Consider the following 18110-nt stretch of genomic DNA (forward strand, 5'->3'; position numbering starts at 1 on the left):
GTCTAACATAGCTGTTCGCTATCATCGCTTCCCCGATGGGCAGGTCTGAGGTCTGAGGTGTGTGTGTGTGTGTGTGTGTGTGTGTATGTGTGTGTGTGTGTGTGTGTGTGTGTGTGTGTGTGTGTGTGCACGTGGTATGAAAAATCCTGGGTGGTCAGTCCCAACAGCCAGTACATGGTGGAATATGTGGTGTGATGTGTGCTGGAAAAACGAAAACGAAAAAGTAGGGATTCACTGGCCAGAAATGGCCTCTTCAAATAGCTGTGTGGTGTAGACAAGGCTCAGAATAGTGGCGGTCAATTCTTCAGCCTTGTAAGCTGTTAAATGGAGCAATCCCAGCACAAGTTGCTATGGGTTCTGCTGTAGCATCGCTATCATCGCCTCGGTGATGGGCGTCAAAACTCAAAAGGGCAAAAAAGGTGCATGTGGTGTGTGTGTGCACGTGGTGTGTGTGTGTGCATGCAGTGTCACCGTGTGTGTGTGTGCACGTGGTGTGGCACAAGCATAGCAAGGCACAGCTGAGCACAAGAGGTTGAGTTGGGCTATATGGTTGCTGGTGTTGAACAATTGGTGTTTGTTGATCAGAGCATGGAATGTCATGAGCTATACGTATACAGTCGTCCCTCTCTAATCCGGCACTTTATAATCCAGCACCCTCGATAAACCAGCACAATTTTCAGTAGCCAAATGTCCTCTTCATGCACATAATTGCAGCAGTAGATCAGATTTGTTAATCCAGCACCCTCCCTAATCCAGCAGATTTCCGTGGCACAAATGGTGCCGGATTATAGAGGGACCACTGTACCCATATCACACAGGCTGTACATACACTGTATTACCATAACAAAGACTGCATTTGACCTGCACACTAGGAAATAATATGCTGTATACAAATAGGTATGTTGTACAATCATGCTCCTGCGTTTGTGTCACTCTGTTGCACCTGCTGCTGTGTTTTTGCTGTGTTTGTGTCACCCCTTCGTACATGCTGCTGCACCGTCTTCTGCCCCCCCCCCTCCCCTCCCCCCCCCCCCCCCCAGTGTACACACTTTTCTGTACTTGTCCCCGCTTATTTGTCTCTGTCTGAATGTCATCTTCATACTTCTGCCACCCCACCGCAATGTGGGCTGATCTTTTCCATAGTATAAGTATGATATGTTATCTTAAAAACTGGCCTCATTCCCATTGCTGGCAGGATCAGTATATACTTGAGAGACACGATCTACCTAGCAAGAGTAATCTGTAGGCTTTTCTACTCTCGTATGGCGTAAGAGGAATCACAAATTGGCAGAGGACACAACATCAAATTCTAAACAACAGCACGTCACAGCCTAAGGACCAGCAGAGCACTTTTCCCGAGCCAGCCTCTACATAGTATTTCTGAGAAATCCATTGGAACCAGAATAGATCTAAACTCAGAGTTGCATGGTACTCAAGCTCTGCACGTTGTGCAAGCTCTGCACTCTGACCTGTAGTCAAGGTTCATGTGTAGCCTTTCAGCTCTACAGGTCCAGACGGAACAATGAAATAATGTGAGCTACTGGTATTTCACTTGTTCAGACTTTGGCAGGAGATGGAGAACTCACAGCGCAGGATCTTGAAACAAAAAGCACTCCAATTTGAAACTGCGTGCTGCAGGCTAGTACAGCGCCGGCTTCCAGGGATAGCAGCTAGTGCGTTACAGGACCTCGCGATCGCAGCAGTGTGTACAGGTTTTCCATGCACGACCCTTTTTATGTCGAACATGCGTGCACTAGCTGCGCAAACTGGTTTTGCGCTTAAAGCACGGAAGCGCGGAAGGTGAAACTTTCACACATCGTATGACTCATTTTCTGTTGTGTGTGTCTGTGTCACTCGATGCTGATTACAGTATACTGGAGAGGGTTTGTGTCCCCATTAGCTTGAGTCATCATCAAACGTCGGCTAAGAAAGATGTCTTTTCCACTGATCGACGATACTGACGATCTACAACTAACTGGCTAACAGCTCTAGCACCTCTTGGATGCGCACTCCAACAGCCTTCCAACTTGGAAGGTTCTAAGTTATAGAAATAGCACGAGGAGAGGAACTGTAAGTAGTGTACCGTACTTGTTGTGTCTCTAACCAAGAGACTGTGGGTTCACACGTAGAGTTTACATACAAGTTTATTCTACGGTTGCAAAGCAATAAGAAGCGTTGAGGTATGATTGTGCTAGAGGATATAGGAGTTGTATCCCGGGTGCGGGATGCGTTGGGTGTTGGGTGGCAGTACAATGAATTGCTATAGAGAGTTCATGCCTAAGCGGTTGTGGTTTTAGGGTGGATCAATAGTACTTGCAATTAGATGAATACATGTCTGGTACATACACTACATTCCTCCCCTAAATGTTATGGTACATGTTGAGCTACGAGGTATTCCTATACGGCATAACATTTAATGCACAAGAAGAAGAAGCGGATGAGCTGAGAGCACGGGACAGCAATTGTGTGAGCAAGAAGCAATTCAGTCTCTCAGGCGAGCCGGCAGGACTCGGGCTCTCGGCGGGTTACGGCGGGGTTCAGTCGTATCTTGTGCCAGCGGCGACTGGACCTGCTGCGTTGCCGTAGTTGCAGCTACTGGTGTTTGCGCAGGCGGAGGTGTTGGAGTAGCAGCGGCTTGGACACTGGGTGGTGTCGGAACACTAGCTGGCGAATGAGCAGTCGGAAAGCACAAACTGTGATCCGGTTCTGCCACGGACGGCAAAGGCGCTGTGTTCATCGGTACGGATGATTGCGGAGCGGAGTCGGCTGACCGGAGCTGTTCAACATGGCGCCTCCATTGCTGGTCTGGGCCAACTTCCACTGTATAGTGGCGGGAGCCATGTACCGCTTGCACTGTGCCCTGAATCCACGGGTGTGGTGCGTTGGTGCGGTAGTCACGTACCATGACGGTGTCATCCACAGCAAACGTGCGCTCACGGTTCGCTGATCTTGCACTACGCTGAGCTGTCTGTTTCTTAGCAACAGATGCCTGGACACTGGGTTGAACCAGCGACAGCCGAGTGCGTAGCTCCCGGTGCATTAGCAGGGATGCTGGTGTGGCATTCGTTGTAGCATGGGGTGTGGTGCGATAGGCCAACAGGAAGCGAGGCAAGAACTCAAGCGGTGCTGTGGCAGAATGGGACCTGAGCGCCTGCTTCATTGTACGCACAAATCGTTCAGCCAACCCGTTAGTCGCTGGGTGGTACGGTGCTGAGAACGTGTGCGTTATGCCGTTGGCTTCTGTGAAACGGCGGAACTCATCTGCAGTAAACTGCGGGCCGTTGTCACTCACGATCTGGTCCGGCAGGCCATGTTGAGCAAACACTTCTCGGAGACGGCGTATGGTAGCCGGGGCAGTGGTGCTGCTCATTGGTAGCACTTCTGGCCACTTACTGTGGGCGTCCACCACAATCAGCCACATGTGCCCTTGGAACGGCCCGGCAAAATCAATGTGGAGACGCTGCCATGGCTTGGACGGCCACTCCCAGGGATGTAGCGGTGACTTCGGTGGCGCCGCCTGGTGTGCCTGACAGCCAAGGCAGGCCTTGCCGGTCTGCTCGATGTCTGTGTCGATGCCTGGCCACCATACAAAGCTGCGGGCTAGTGCTTTCATCCGAACCAGCCCAGGATGGCCACTGTGCAGCTCCTCCAGTACTCGGTGGCGCAGTGGGGAAGGAATGACGACACGGATTCCCCACATGACACACCCTTGGTGTAGGCCCAGCTCATCTTTGCGTCGTACAAACGGTTGCATGTCACCGTCGGTTGTTGACAGGGCCCGTCCGGTGCTGACACTGGTTAGGACCTTGGCGAGAACTGGGTCACGGTTTGTGTGACGCGCTATTTCAGCTGCCGTGACTGGAAGCGGGTCGATCTGGGCCATGTTGAACACGTCTGCCCAGTCTAGGCTCTCATCCTGTGGTGAGTGTGGCAACGGTAGGCGTGACAGGCCGTCAGCGTTTGCATGATCGGCTGATTTGCGGTACTTGATCTCATAATTCATGCTTGCTAGGAAGATAGCATACCGCTGTAGGCGGGCCGTCGTCATGGCTGGCAATCCCTTGCTAGGACTGAAGATGGCTGTCAGCGGCTCATGGTCCGTCAGCAGGACAAACGGTCGGCCAAACAGGTACGTGTGGAATTTGCGGACGCCCCAGACAATAGAGAGCGCCTCCTTATCGATCTGGGCGTACCGCTTCTCGGTGTCCGTCAGGGACCGTGACACGAAGGCAATCGGCCTTTCCGTACCATCCGGCATGATGTGCGAGAGCACCGCCCCCAGGCCATATGGCGATGCGTCGGTTGCCAACTGCACGGGTAGGTCGGCATCAAAGTGCATGAGGACCTGATCCGAGGCGATGGCTGCCTTGATAGCCTTGAATGCAGCCGCGCATTCAGCTGTCCAGCGCCAGGACTGACCCTTCCGGAGCAGGTTGTTGAGTGGATGCAGGGTCGTGGAGCAGTCTTTGAGGAAGCGCTGGTAGTAGCACACCATGCCCAAGAAGCTCCGTAGCTGGGACACGTTCTGCGGTGCTGGGGCTTCGTTGATAGCCTTGACCTTGCCATCAGTCTTGCGCAAGCCGTGGCGACTGACAATGTGTCCACAGTACTCGACTTGGTCTGCAAAGAACATGCACTTGGCCGGGTTGACTCTCAGGCCGTGGTTCGACAGACGACTCAGGATGCTTTCCACATTGTCCAGGTGGTCATCGTCGTTGCGGCCGGTGACAATAATGTCGTCCAGTAGGCAGGCCTGGCTTGGGACGCCGTGCAAGATGCGGTCGATAGCCTGTTGCCAGAGCGCTGGGGCAGAGGCAACACCGAACCCGAGTCGGTTGAGCTGATACAGGCCCTTGTGCGTCGTGAGTGTGAGGAGTGGTTTGGATGCGTCATCCATCTCCATTTGGAGGTATGCCTGCTTTAGGTCGATTTTGGTGAATCGCTGGCCTCCAGCCAGGGTGGCGAAGACATCTTCCACGCGTGGTAGCGGGTGCTGGTCCACCTTCAGGTGTGGATTCAATGTGGCTTTGAAATCTCCACAGAGACGAACTGAGCCGTTGGGCTTCATCACAGGCACAATAGGCGTCGCCCACTCACTCCACTGTACCTTACTCATGATACCCAGACCTTCCAGCCTGTCCAGTTCAGCTTCCACCTTTGGCCGCATGGCGTAGGGCAATGGGCGCGCCTTGAGGAAGCGAGGGCTTGCATCGTCCTTCAGCTGGAGACGAGCCTTGGCGTCCTTGAGCTTGCCAAAGTCGTCGCTGAACACATCGGAGAATTTCTCCTTGAGCTGCTCAAGACGCGTACCTGCTGATCCTGGATGCTGCTGGCCAGGGGACACGGTTGCGGAGGGGACGTCAGCCATCTCGACCTGGAACAAGCGCTGCCAGTCGAGAGCGATGTGGGCAAGCAGGTCCCGGCCACAGAGCGCTGGCCCCTGCGTGTCCACCACATGCAGTGGTAGCTCCGCGGATTGATGGTAGTATTCCACGCGTGCTACGAACGTTCCGCGAGGATGCACGGGCTCGCCGGTGTACGTACGCAACTTCAGCTTGCTCGCGGTGAGAGGCGAGGCAGACAGCGACTTTCGATAAATCGCACTCGGAATGATTGACACCGCAGCTCCAGTGTCGACCTGCATGCGGACCGACTGGCCATTGACGATAGCATCAATCCAAAGTGCCTTCCGCACGTTCGTGGGTGTCGTTTCATCCGTGGCGACTGCTGGCGCTTGAAGGACGTCTGCGGCTAGAAGAGAAAGTGAATTGAACTCGTCGTCGTCCGCGACATCGACAGCCAAGCTGTGGCAGGCGCTGCTACCACTTGAGCGTTTCGCTGAATCTGTCGATCTTTCCGCGAGGCGCTTCTTGCAAACCTTGCGGAGGTGCCCAGTCTTCCTGCAGTGGCGGCATTCATATGCCTTGAAGGGACATTCACTTGCGCCGTGTGCCGTCGAGCCACAGCGGAAGCATGCTGAATAGCTCGTACGGGATTGACCTGAGTTCGCGGACTTCGCACCTCCGAACGATGATCTGCCAGCACGACGATGTTGCGATGTGCCCAGAACGTGTACACCAGCAGCAGTGGCACTTCCCGCGAGCTCGGATGCATCGCGAGTGGCTACCTCCAGGCTGTTGGCTTTCTCGATGGCGGTCTTCAGAGTGAGGTCCTTCTCTGCCAACAGAACTTTGCAGAGAGCTTGACTCCTGATACCACACACGAAACGATCCCGCAGCGTGGTATCCAGGACATCGCCAAACTCACAGAATCGTGCCAATCGTCGGAGCTCCGCGAGGTAGGCATTTACTGACTCTCCTTGGCGTTGATCCCGCTTGTGGAAACGGTATCGTTCCGCGATCACCAAGGGCTTCGGAGCACAATGCGCAGCCAGCGCGTCGGACAGCTCCTTCAGCGTCTTGTCCTTCGGTTTGTCCGGGCTGACCAGGTCAGCCAACAGTTTGTAGGTCAAGCCACCAATCAGGGTCAGGAAGGTGGCTACTTGCCTGTCTTCGGCCACATTGTTGGCAGCGAAGTACTGCTCGACGCGGTCATAGTACGTAGACCAATCCGTCGTTCCAACCGAAAATGGTTCCATGGCTCCAATTGCAACGGCCATCTTCGTCGCCAGTTGTTGTGTCTCTAACCAAGAGACTGTGGGTTCACACGTAGAGTTTACATACAAGTTTATTCTACGGTTGCAAAGCAATAAGAAGCGTTGAGGTATGATTGTGCTAGAGGATATAGGAGTTGTATCCCGGGTGCGGGATGCGTTGGGTGTTGGGTGGCAGTACAATGAATTGCTATAGAGAGTTCATGCCTAAGCGGTTGTGGTTTTAGGGTGGATCAATAGTACTTGCAATTAGATGAATACATGTCTGGTACATACACTACAGTACTGGCAATATATGTTGCCGCGTAACTCGTAACGCAGGGGGGTGCGGCGTAACGCGCGACCAGGCTAGTGCGACAAATTTTTGTTGCGTTCGTAACGCGCGTCCGGCGGGGTGCGGTGATCTTTTCATTGCCGTTTGCAAAAAATGATGCGGCAATAGCAAAAAAGAGATGCGGCAATAGCAAAAAAAGGACTGCGGCAACATAGAAACCTGTGTAACGGCTCCTGTGCGACTTTGCATGTAACGCCCTGGGTGCGGTAAACATGTGCCAATGTAACGCTTCATGGCCTCACTGCGACCATATATATTGCCAGTACGGTAATAATATAATAATAATTCCCTCAAACTAGTCAAAATATTATGTGCCTTTGTGTAATATTATTATAATAATCTTTATTTCAGGATTACCCAAAGATTTGTGGCGTTAGTGGACATTATAGCGTAACTTGAAGTTTCTTGGTCCTGTTTACTTTGCTTCAAATAATCATAATTATTTATAACTTCCGCGTAGCCTTGAGTATTGCAAATGCATTGGTTGATAATTTGACTGGATACAGCATATGTGACATACATGCTCAGTTTTAGTCTAAACTCCATGTAGCATAACAAAGATTGATGGATCTTTGCACCAAACAATACTTGGCATCAGTTGATCAAGTAAAGATCTACACGTCTCGTTATTAAACTTACATAGCACGATTACACTATAGTGAGTGCAATCATGTTCATTTCAGTACTTTTGTACAGACATGTATTGACTAAAACCCGTAACACGATGGTACAATGCATGAGTCGTAATTATCCTACATCGGCTCCACTACATTTTTCATTCCCATTGATGGTATGCCGGTTCTACAGTCCATTCATAAAAAAGATGGTCCCTGGCTCTGGCGAGCTCCCCTATTTGGCGATTTTCGCGATATTATCGTACACAGCGCAGTGCTGCGAAATTTGAAACCGGGTCCAAAAAGGGTACCTGAACTGGGGTTCGAACCGCACAATGCACTGTTGCAAGCGGGTTCAAACGGCCTAGATTTGGATGGTTTTCCCAAATTCGTGCTTTTGGGGCAAAACCTGGCCGAAATCTTATTCTTGTTATGGCTTGCATTTTGGACAAATAGACTTCAGAAACAAAATTAGAAGAGGATTCCATAGGGATTGCAGAAAAATAATCTAAAACGTTTGACCCATTTATGGTCAAAGGCTAGAAGTACATCTTTTTATGAATATACTGTAGTTCTACTGTACAGAATAGAATGCATGATCTTGTATAAGGTTGTAACATGCACCAGCATAACATCACACATAACATGTATGTAAAGATTTCTTCAATGTACAGTATTGCACGTGCTATCTTCATTTACAAGGTGTATACGAGTGTGCAACAGGTATACTTATGCTATGATACTTATGCAGCATACAGGTCACATTACAAACGCACTATTGTGCTCACTATTTCATATTTCCCACTTCTTGTCTGTAAAGATTATTCAGATTTTTCCATCAACTATAGAACAGTGCATGCTCCAGTGGTTCCTGTCTTCCAATACTTCTTCTCATAGTAATACTCATGAGACTACAAGATAGTCTTTTGAGAGTGCTTAGGGAAAGTATTGGGTTGCCAGAGCAGCTAACAAGTGTAGTGGTGCAATTCCACGTGTATGAAGTACAGTAAAACCGGATATGGCGACCAATCGGATATGGCGACCACTCGGATATGGCGACCACTCGGATATGGCGACCATTAGACCATGGCGACCACTTTTCCTTGCCACGGACACATTCACATTCAAAGCAGCTCGGATAAGGCGACCACTCGCTCAACGAGACCGACGACTACCCACCCGCGACCGCGTTGCACAGTGCTAGTACATGTAAATGTATGCATTGCATGGTGCACCATGCATGGTAGATCTACACGTCAGTGCAGGACGTGTAGATGTGCATGGTGCATGCACGGCGCTTGACAGGTCTAAGGACCCCAGGCACATGAGTCGTGCTAGAATAGCATACCTGTACGTGTGTGCACTGTGATGCACTTATCACAATGATGTAGCACATGTGGATAGGGTCACGTGACCCACTGAACCTGGATAAGAAGACCACCTGGCAACGGCGACCACTTTTTCTCGTCCCTTGAGTGGTCGCCTTAGACAGGTTTCACTGTATGAAAGTTTACATACAAAATACCATGAAATCATTGCACTACTCCCCTGCTTAAATAAACTGGGTGCAAGTGTTAGAACTGACTTGTAAAATGGCAATCTTTTACTCACATGGATCCTTGACATCTTCATCAGGATGATCATTCTTACGAGCTTGCCAAATTCTCTCCAGCACTCCACCAACAACACCATTGGATGGGAAAGATGAAGACTGGATGGCTTGAATCAAGTTCTGGACACCTGATGGTCCTCTCTTGAAGGTAATTACACAGGCAACATATACAGCTAACCTATCCTCTTCTGAACTCCTTTCGTTGGTAAATAGCTCCTTCCAAGTCATCACTTCTCCCCTCAGCATGAGATCTCTGCTGATACGTGGATGATGTTCATCCAGTGCCATGGCGGCCTTCTTGAGTGCTTCATGTGTAATCTGGCATTGAGCTATGTCATGCCATGCTGGCAGGACGACATCATCCCAGAAGTCAAACGGCATCGTTCTAAACACAAAGTTATACAAAACAAAAACAAAACAAAAACAGAATACGTCTCCTCTGATCTTTGAGTAATGGATTCAACAGGAATTATTCACATAAGAATGACAATCAGCGAGAAGACCGGCTGTACAGTGTCACGCAATATAGGTACATGTATACATCTCCTGTAATGATGTTAACCACCTGCCCCCCCCCCCCCCCCACAACACACACACGGCATAGGCCCATATGCATGGAGACAAATACTGCCATGCATGCACCCATTACCATCACCACTTACACTGTCCCCGTTGGTTCTTCATAGCCACATGTAAAACTCACATAATTCACTTTTTGGCTAACTGAACACACTTCACCTACAACACAGTCCTCTGTTCTACACCACTACTGTTCATATGTACACACAATCATTTCACTAGATCATGGGTAAAAGATATTCATGGTTCACATGAGACTCAATAAGACTGAGTTTTCCGAATCCGCAGGAACTCCACCACCCTCTACTTGAAGTAGGATCAAGGCACAGATGAAGCTCTTAATTAAAATGGTGGGCGGAGAGTAGATCAGAGCCACAACCAAAGAGGTTAAAGTCTGAAAATCCAAATGGCTGCATGCATGCCAGGGTAAACTACCTATGACTATGTAAATACTACTTGTACTTGTATGACAAGACGTATTAGGTTCTGGGAAACATCACAGTACAGATGGATATCAGACCCGCCGTAACGGGTCCGGTTGGTCAGGTGGTCACCGGACCAACTAGTGGCCACAAAAACATGTTTACTGCTAGGACGGTTATCATGTTCCCACTAATACCACTATATCAAACATGAACTGTATGAAAGACTATGGTATAACCGGACCAATTGAAAACTGCTTCCGGCAGTCCTGGATCATTTGCACTTACACAGGAAAGTACTCACCAGTTTGAGGACAGTGTTAAAGGTTTTAAACATAAAAAATAAATTCACGGTTCGCGTGAGACTCGGCCGAAGGCCCAGTTTTCCGCATCCACAGGAACGCCACCACCCTCTTGGATCAAGGCGCAGATGCAGCTCCTAAGCGGTGGCTGCAGTGAATGGGATTTTCGGTCTTTGACCACTTTGTGGTGGGTCTGACCTGAAAGGGTAAAAAAATTAAAATAAAGTAAAGTATCGTGTCCGTTCCCGAAGGGAACTCACGACGGCCGCTAACACCCGTTAAACCCTAGTGTTAAAGGTGACTCGGGAATATCCTGAGCAGGTGCAATGCAATGAACACTCTTTTCAAGCATGACGTCAATAGAACTGCGCTGACCCTTGGCCTTGTGAAGCACAATATCTTTTCTCACTTTGTCATTTCCTTATCGCTGTACTATTCATTTCCTTATCGCTGTACTATTCATTTCCTTATCGCTGTACTATTCATTTCCTTATCGCTGTACTATTCATTTCCTTATCGCTGTACTATTCATTTCCTTATCGCTGTACTATTCATTTCCTTATCGCTGTACTATTCATTTCCTTATCGCTGTACTATTCACTTCCTTATCGCTGTACTATTCATTTCCTTATCGCTGTACTATTCATTTCCTTATCGCTGTACTATTCATTTCCTTATCGCTGTACTATTCATTTCCTTATCGCTGTGCTATTCATTTCCTTATCGCTGTGCTATTCATTTCCTTATCGCTGTGCTATTCATTTCCTTATCGCTGTACTATTCATTTCCTTATCGCTGTACTATTTGTTGGAGAACATGCACTCCACGCCGGCTTACGGCCAGTTCACTCACAACACCACAGAGCTTCCAAGGAAATTAGTTATTCTTCTAGATGGAAAATGAGAAACGTCTGTTATCACCACAAGTTGGAACTAACTCCACGCCAAGATCAAACGGAAGCTAAGCCAGAAAAAGAACCATGGCCAGCTTGCCAAAAGTAACGCGTAGCAAGCGTGCACGCAAGCACACTCCATACATAAGTCAGGATGCACACAAAAGCTACAAACTCGGAATAAGGGCAGCGCAGACCACGCCGAAACCGCAACTAGAAGATTGACCGCTGACAGGTCAATCAGTGAATGGAAAAGCATGCACCACCGCGCAGACGCGCACTCACTAACCTACAATCAATACACGGAAAATGGCATCACGCAGAAGGTATACCAAGCAGAGCATGCACAAGTAACAATACAGTTCCAGCCAGTGGCTGCCACGTTACCATAAACTACAACATCTCCCTCCCTGGTAACATCACCTTAAAAAGACAATAATAGGCAAGCACATCGAAAGAAGCAAAGAGAAACGAAAGGACATGAAAGTTCTGCGAACCATCACCAGCTACTAGTTCTCAGTCGTATCTCACTGGAGCCCTGATACCAGCTCTGTTCCGGAGCACATATCTTGGCTCTTCAGCTCTAGGCACACCTGCGACTAGCTCACCGGGCTCTAGCCGCATCGGGTAACCACCGTCATCCTCGCTCGCATCATCTGGCTGAGGCGGCTCAGGCAGGTCTACAGTAGGATTGGCTGCGGCACGCTTCAGCAGCTCTACGTTGACGATCTTCTCCACCCTGGGGTCTTCCACTTTCTGAACGACTACAGTCGACTCCGACAACACCTTCTTGACTCTCCAGCCAAGCTGAAACTTCGGGAGGCGTTTCTGCGCGCGGCTGGTCATCTTCATCATCACCACGTCACCAGGCCCGTAACAGCAACTTGCTTTGTCGGCGTCTTCTTGGGAATCAGCTGACGCCATTTCTTCATCGATCAAATCACGAATGGCAGCTGCTTGACGCTGCAGCTCAGCCGTCCATGCTGGCAAGGTGTACAGGGGCTGTTGGGCCTCTACAACAAGACCACGGGGCTGCCAACCAGTCATCGCTAGCTGAGGCGAAACTCCCGTTGCTCCATGCGGTCGGACGCGATAGAAGTACAGCAGCATTGACAGGTCGGTCTTCCAGTCGTTGGACTGCGAGTGTACTTTGCGAATCAGAGTCAACAGGGTCCGGTTGAATCTCTCCACGCTTCCTTGTGACTGAGGGTGTCGCACTGCACCGTGCTTGACTTCCACTCCAAACGCCAAGTACAAGGCGTCCATGACAGCATTGACGAACTCTGTTCCGTTGTCTGATCTGACCACCTCCGGCGGACCCCATCGGCAGCACACAGACACAAACGCCTCGGCAACTGACTTAGCGTCATGGTGCTTCAAAGGTATCACCTCCACATAGCGCGTGAACATATCCGTACACACCAAGACGCAATGGAACCCAGCTCGGCTCGGTCCTAGCTCCAAGGTATCAATCGCCACAACTTGCCATGGGCGCGCCGGCACTTCGGGACGTGTCGGCGAAGCATGACCACCAGCAGCAGGGTTTGCAGCGGCACAACTGTCGCAAAGACCGACGAACTCCTGGCACTTCCTTGCCATCCCAGGAAGGTAGCACTGCTGACGCATCATCTCATGGACCACCTCCCATGATCCGTGGCCAGTGTTCTCATGGGCGATTCGGAGGGCATCTTGCTCTAGCAAGCTCGGAATCACGGGCACCTCGCATGCTTCATTGGCAGGCGGCAACTTGATTGACCGATACAGCACGCCATCCCGCACTCTCAGCTGTGGTGCCACCTTCTGAAACTGCTTCGCCCTAACTGTCTGCATACCGTTGACATCCTCCACCGTCTGCTGGATGGCAGTATCTGCTCCCTGCTGGTCCCGGATGATGTCGAAGGCAAGTGGGGCAGAACTGTGGACACCTGCACACGCACTGCTCTGGGTCGCCGCCGCAACCACCGGTGACTCGGGCATCTTGAGCCAGGATGCCGGCACACGGGTCAGACGGTCAGCCAGGTTTTTCTGTGAAGGCACCCACTCGACAGATATCTTCAACTTGTAAACCTCGACCAAGTCGTCAATCAGCTGCAATCTACGCTCTACAAGAGCTCTGTAGAGGCCATTCACCTTCACTCGCTGGATGTTGCCCAAGAGAGACTTTAGCCATCCATGCACCGTCTTCGAATCGGTCATGACTCGAACGTTGGCCACTCTGTGATCCACGACAGCAGACAAGCCACGAAGGACGGCGTCTAACTCGGCAACGTTGATGTGCCGCTTGTCTGACTTAGGCCTGAGCCAACAGTGATCCTCAATCACGGAGCCATCTTCGCTGATGACAACACCTAGCGCCAGGTTGGATGCATCGCACCATAGGGACACGCCACCAGTCGACTTGACTGTCCACTTGCCGTTGACGGGATCCTCTCGTGAAACTTGATCCTCCACCGCACGACACAACTTCTCGAGCGCAGCTGAGACAGGCTTATCCCAAACCGCAGCATCTTCACAGCTCACTCGCTTGATGTAGCTACAGCACGGTCGCAGCCACGATGCAACAGGGTAATGACTCGTCAATCGACCGCACCAGGAGAACACTTCTCGCTTCGTCGGCTGCTCTGGCAACGTCAGATCCATGCCATCACGGCGACGCCACATCACGTCTTCACTCGACGTAGCAACCGATAGTTGCATGCCAAGCACCCTTGCGCCGGCAAGTACCTCTGGTGGCTTCGTCGGTAATCCGTACCGACTCAGCGCCGCAGTCACCTCCGGAAGTTGTTCGGACGGAGCAACGACATCGTCGACATAGTTGTCTGCATCAGGAAAGTCGCACAGCGCAAACTTCACGATGGCGTCCATGACTTTCGGAGCTATGCTGAGACCAAATGCCATTCGTTCCATGACATACGTGACTCCATTGAATACCACGGTCTGATACCGAACGAGGCTGGGGTCGACGTGAACTTGTAAAAACGCCTTCTTGATATCGACGACTACCTGGTCACCGCCACGGCGTCTCCACTCCCTGATCTTCTGGTCGCATGCAGGCGCGTCGCCTCCAGGATGGGAAAGAATCGCCTCATTCAAACGACGGTAGTCTAAGCAGGGACGTACAGGCGTAGACGCCTTGTGTCCTTGACACACAGCCATTAGAGGGAGGATCGCACCTGACTTGCCGTGTCGATCTGGATCATGGGGCACCATCCAACCATGGTCGATCCACGACTGCACCTCCTTCTGGTACTGTTGCTCCTGCTCTGCAGAGAGCTTCTTCCGTGAGTACTGTGTCACTCCGGAGCCAATGCTATCAGTCGGCTCTACACCACCTCCCCAGACCCAGGCGACGGTCCACGACTTTGCACTATTGTCCCAGCGCACCTTGAAATCGGCTGAACTGAGGGTGACACCATCCGAATCTCGCTCAACAGAGATGTGCCTCGAGAGCTTCTGCTTCGGCGCTCGTTCAGCATGGCCAGCTGCGGCAGCCGCTACATCGGGCCCTTTTCCGAACCGAATAGCACTCGCCGAGCCATTCTGGTAGCGTATCTCAAGACCACCAGCCGCGCTGGCAACGTCATTGCCAAGAATCAGGTCAGCATCCACTCCCTCATGCTTTGAAACTACCAGGAAGTCCACGCACAGTTCCGGAAGCTGAACTATATCATCATGTTGCTGGACAGTCGCAGCAACAGATCCAACTGACTCCAGGGACGTGCCGTCGATGCCGACCACCCAGTCAGTTGTCGATTCCACCTGATCAGCCAGGCCCACGGCAGTTACTACACTCTCTTTCATCAGAGATCGCGTGCATCCAGTATCCACAACCGCTGCGACTGATATCCAAGAGTCATCATGGCCCTTAACACACACATCAACTTTCAGCAGCTTAGAGCTCTGCCCACCAGTTGATATTGGGATTCCGTCAGCATCAGTAGACACTCCAGCCTGACAATGCCCAGCACTCACAGCCACTGAAGCAGACTCAGTCTTGGCCTTTGGACAATTTCGCCTGATGTGGCCATACTCTTTGCAAGAGTAACACTGTGGCCCTCGTGACTTGCCAGTGGTGTGGCTGTTGCCCTTGGCCTTAGGGCAATTCCTTCTTACATGACCAGGCTCCTTACATGAATAGCACTTGACAGCTGCAGCCACGGACTTCCCTCCACTGACACTTATAGTATCATCGACGGACATAGCCCTGACACGTTTGATCATATCGGTAAGAGTCATGCTACCGCTAGAGCACTGGATTCTCACCTCTCTGGCGAAGTCTCTGGGCAAGCCCCCAACAAACTGTTCTAACAGCATCGGATCTTTGTCGTCCGCAATGTTGTGACCAGAGCTCTTCAACAGCCTCTTTAGCTCCGCCGCATACTCGTCTACTGACTCTGTGGATCCCATGGAACGCGCTTTGAACAAGCGGTAACACTCCGCAGCAGAAGGAGCAAAGGCTTCAGTCAACACCTTCTTCACCTCGTCAGGTTTCTCCTTGTCCGAGTCGGGCATGGCGTTGAATACAGTATACGCAGCCTTATCCAAGAGCAACGGCAAGTTTGCCATCTGCTCTTTGCCCGTATCCCACTTGTGGGATTTCGCCAGGATCATAAACTTTGACCAGAATACATCTAGGTCGTCACCTCGCCCTCGGTACGGACGCATAAATCCATCCAACTTCACAGACATTTTATTCTCATGAACAAACACTAAGACTTTCTATTTCCTTCCGACTCCACAAAAGTCCTACTCTGCAACACGTTGTCCCGGGTTTCGGCACCAAAAGCTGTTGGAGAACATGCACTCCACGCCGGCTTACGGCCAGTTCACTCACAACACCACAGAGCTTCCAAGGAAATTAGTTATTCTTCTAGATGGAAAATGAGAAACGTCTGTTATCACCACAAGTTGGAACTAACTCCACGCCAAGATCAAACGGAAGCTAAGCCAGAAAAAGAACCATGGCCAGCTTGCCAAAAGTAACGCGTAGCAAGCGTGCACGCAAGCACACTCCATACATAAGTCAGGATGCACACAAAAGCTACAAACTCGGAATAAGGGCAGCGCAGACCACGCCGAAACCGCAACTAGAAGATTGACCGCTGACAGGTCAATCAGTGAATGGAAAAGCATGCACCACCGCGCAGACGCGCACTCACTAACCTACAATCAATACACGGAAAATGGCATCACGCAGAAGGTATACCAAGCAGAGCATGCACAAGTAACAATACAGTTCCAGCCAGTGGCTGCCACGTTACCATAAACTACAACATATTCATTTCCTTATCGCTGTACTATTCATTTCCTTATCGCTGTACTATTCATTTCCTTATCGCTGTACTATTCATTTCCTTATCGCTGTGCTATTCATTTCCTTATCGCTGTACTATTCATTTCCTTATCGCTGTACTATTCATTTCCTTATCGCTGTACTATTCATTTCCTTATCGCTGTACTATTCATTTCCTTATCGCTGTACTATTGTCGTAGTACTACAGTGTAGACTAGTGTAGCATGTTAGAATACATTTCACTTACACTACTACACTGTAGTAGTTTGGAGTAGAACGCATCACTACCACGGATTTTATTCACGTCTTGCAAATCTAAATCCGAAATGCAATTCTCCACATAGGATAACTCCAGCCCATCTTGCCAGACAGACTGTACCACTTGAAGGTTTCAAGGTCTATCCCTCTTGTTCTTGTGACATGTTTACGGAGTGTATACATGCACTGTGCCTTACCGTAAATACTGGATAGCTGCAGATACAGTGCAGCTTCGGTTTTCCAGCACAAGTCGCACTAGTGGCTTATCATCAACACATCACCCTGACTCGAGAGAAAACAACGCAACGATGTTACGTTATCGTCCAAACCTCCTTAGTCACCGACAGACACACGAGCAGACAATGATTTCTCGAGTCGATGATACGCAACAGGTCTACTTTCTCTCTGGTCAGTCTGGGACAAGGGTATGCTGGCCAGTGCAGTGACCAAACACGCTACGGCCCAAAGATACTAGACTATCTAGAGTTGTCTTTCTTCTTCGCAGATGATCGGTAAAGCGTCTTTACCAAACAAAATTTGACTGTCTGTAGTGTAGCGCGCTTGCGCGAGAACAGGATGGCCTTCATGGTAATCAGTCTGGTGATGACTTTACTTTAGGCAAATAATTTACTAAAATGTACTAAAAATTTACTAAAAAATAGTAGCGTAGATCTACCACTAAAAAGTAAAATGAACGAAATGTACTGGCGCATGGCAGTAGTCATGGTACCGGTTGTACAGTAGGCGACGCGTACAGTAGATCTACACTGTAAAGACAAGTCAGTGACCATGGTGACAGTGGCGAGTCGGAGTGGCGGGTCACCATGGTCACCAGGTCACTGCAGACACTGGGCGCCGGGCAGGTCATTGCGGACAGAGCCGGTTTGGCGCTTTTCTTCGCATGTTTATTCTGCCCTTCTTACAATGACATCATATTATTATGTACTGTCTGTAGTTTTGCGGCCACCACGGCAAAAACGTCAGATGCATACAGTTCCAGCTGAAGTGGACACCCCCTCGCATAGCCCCGGACTACCTCCTGCGATCCTTTCCCTTCTTCGCCATCACAGTGACCAGGTGACACCCTGGAACAACCTGCCTCCGGACCTCCTGGCCTGCTTCACGAACCTCATTCAAGGCGCCTCTAAAACCTTCAAGGTCAACGTACATGTATGTGTCATGACCGGGGAG

At 50.3% G+C, this 18110-nt stretch overlaps 1 protein-coding gene across 1 annotated transcript in view; it reads right to left on the minus strand.

Moving 5' to 3' along the window:
• LOC135816682 (uncharacterized) overlaps window positions 1-17496 on the minus strand; it is a 20984-nt gene extending 3488 nt beyond the window's left edge. Inside the window, exons 1-2 of the mRNA XM_065329817.1 lie at window positions 17117-17496; window positions 9173-9558 (exon numbers count right to left, since the gene is read on the minus strand). Of these exons, the coding sequence (XP_065185889.1) occupies window positions 9173-9554 (382 nt within the window). The 5' untranslated portion in view covers window positions 9555-9558; window positions 17117-17496. The remainder of the gene's footprint in view (window positions 1-9172; window positions 9559-17116) is intronic.
• Between the last annotated feature and the right edge of the window lie 614 nt (window positions 17497-18110).

This window comes from Sycon ciliatum, chromosome 5, assembly GCF_964019385.1.
Source record: "Sycon ciliatum chromosome 5, ocSycCili1.1, whole genome shotgun sequence".
In the NCBI taxonomy this organism is placed as follows: domain Eukaryota; kingdom Metazoa; phylum Porifera; class Calcarea; order Leucosolenida; family Sycettidae; genus Sycon; species Sycon ciliatum.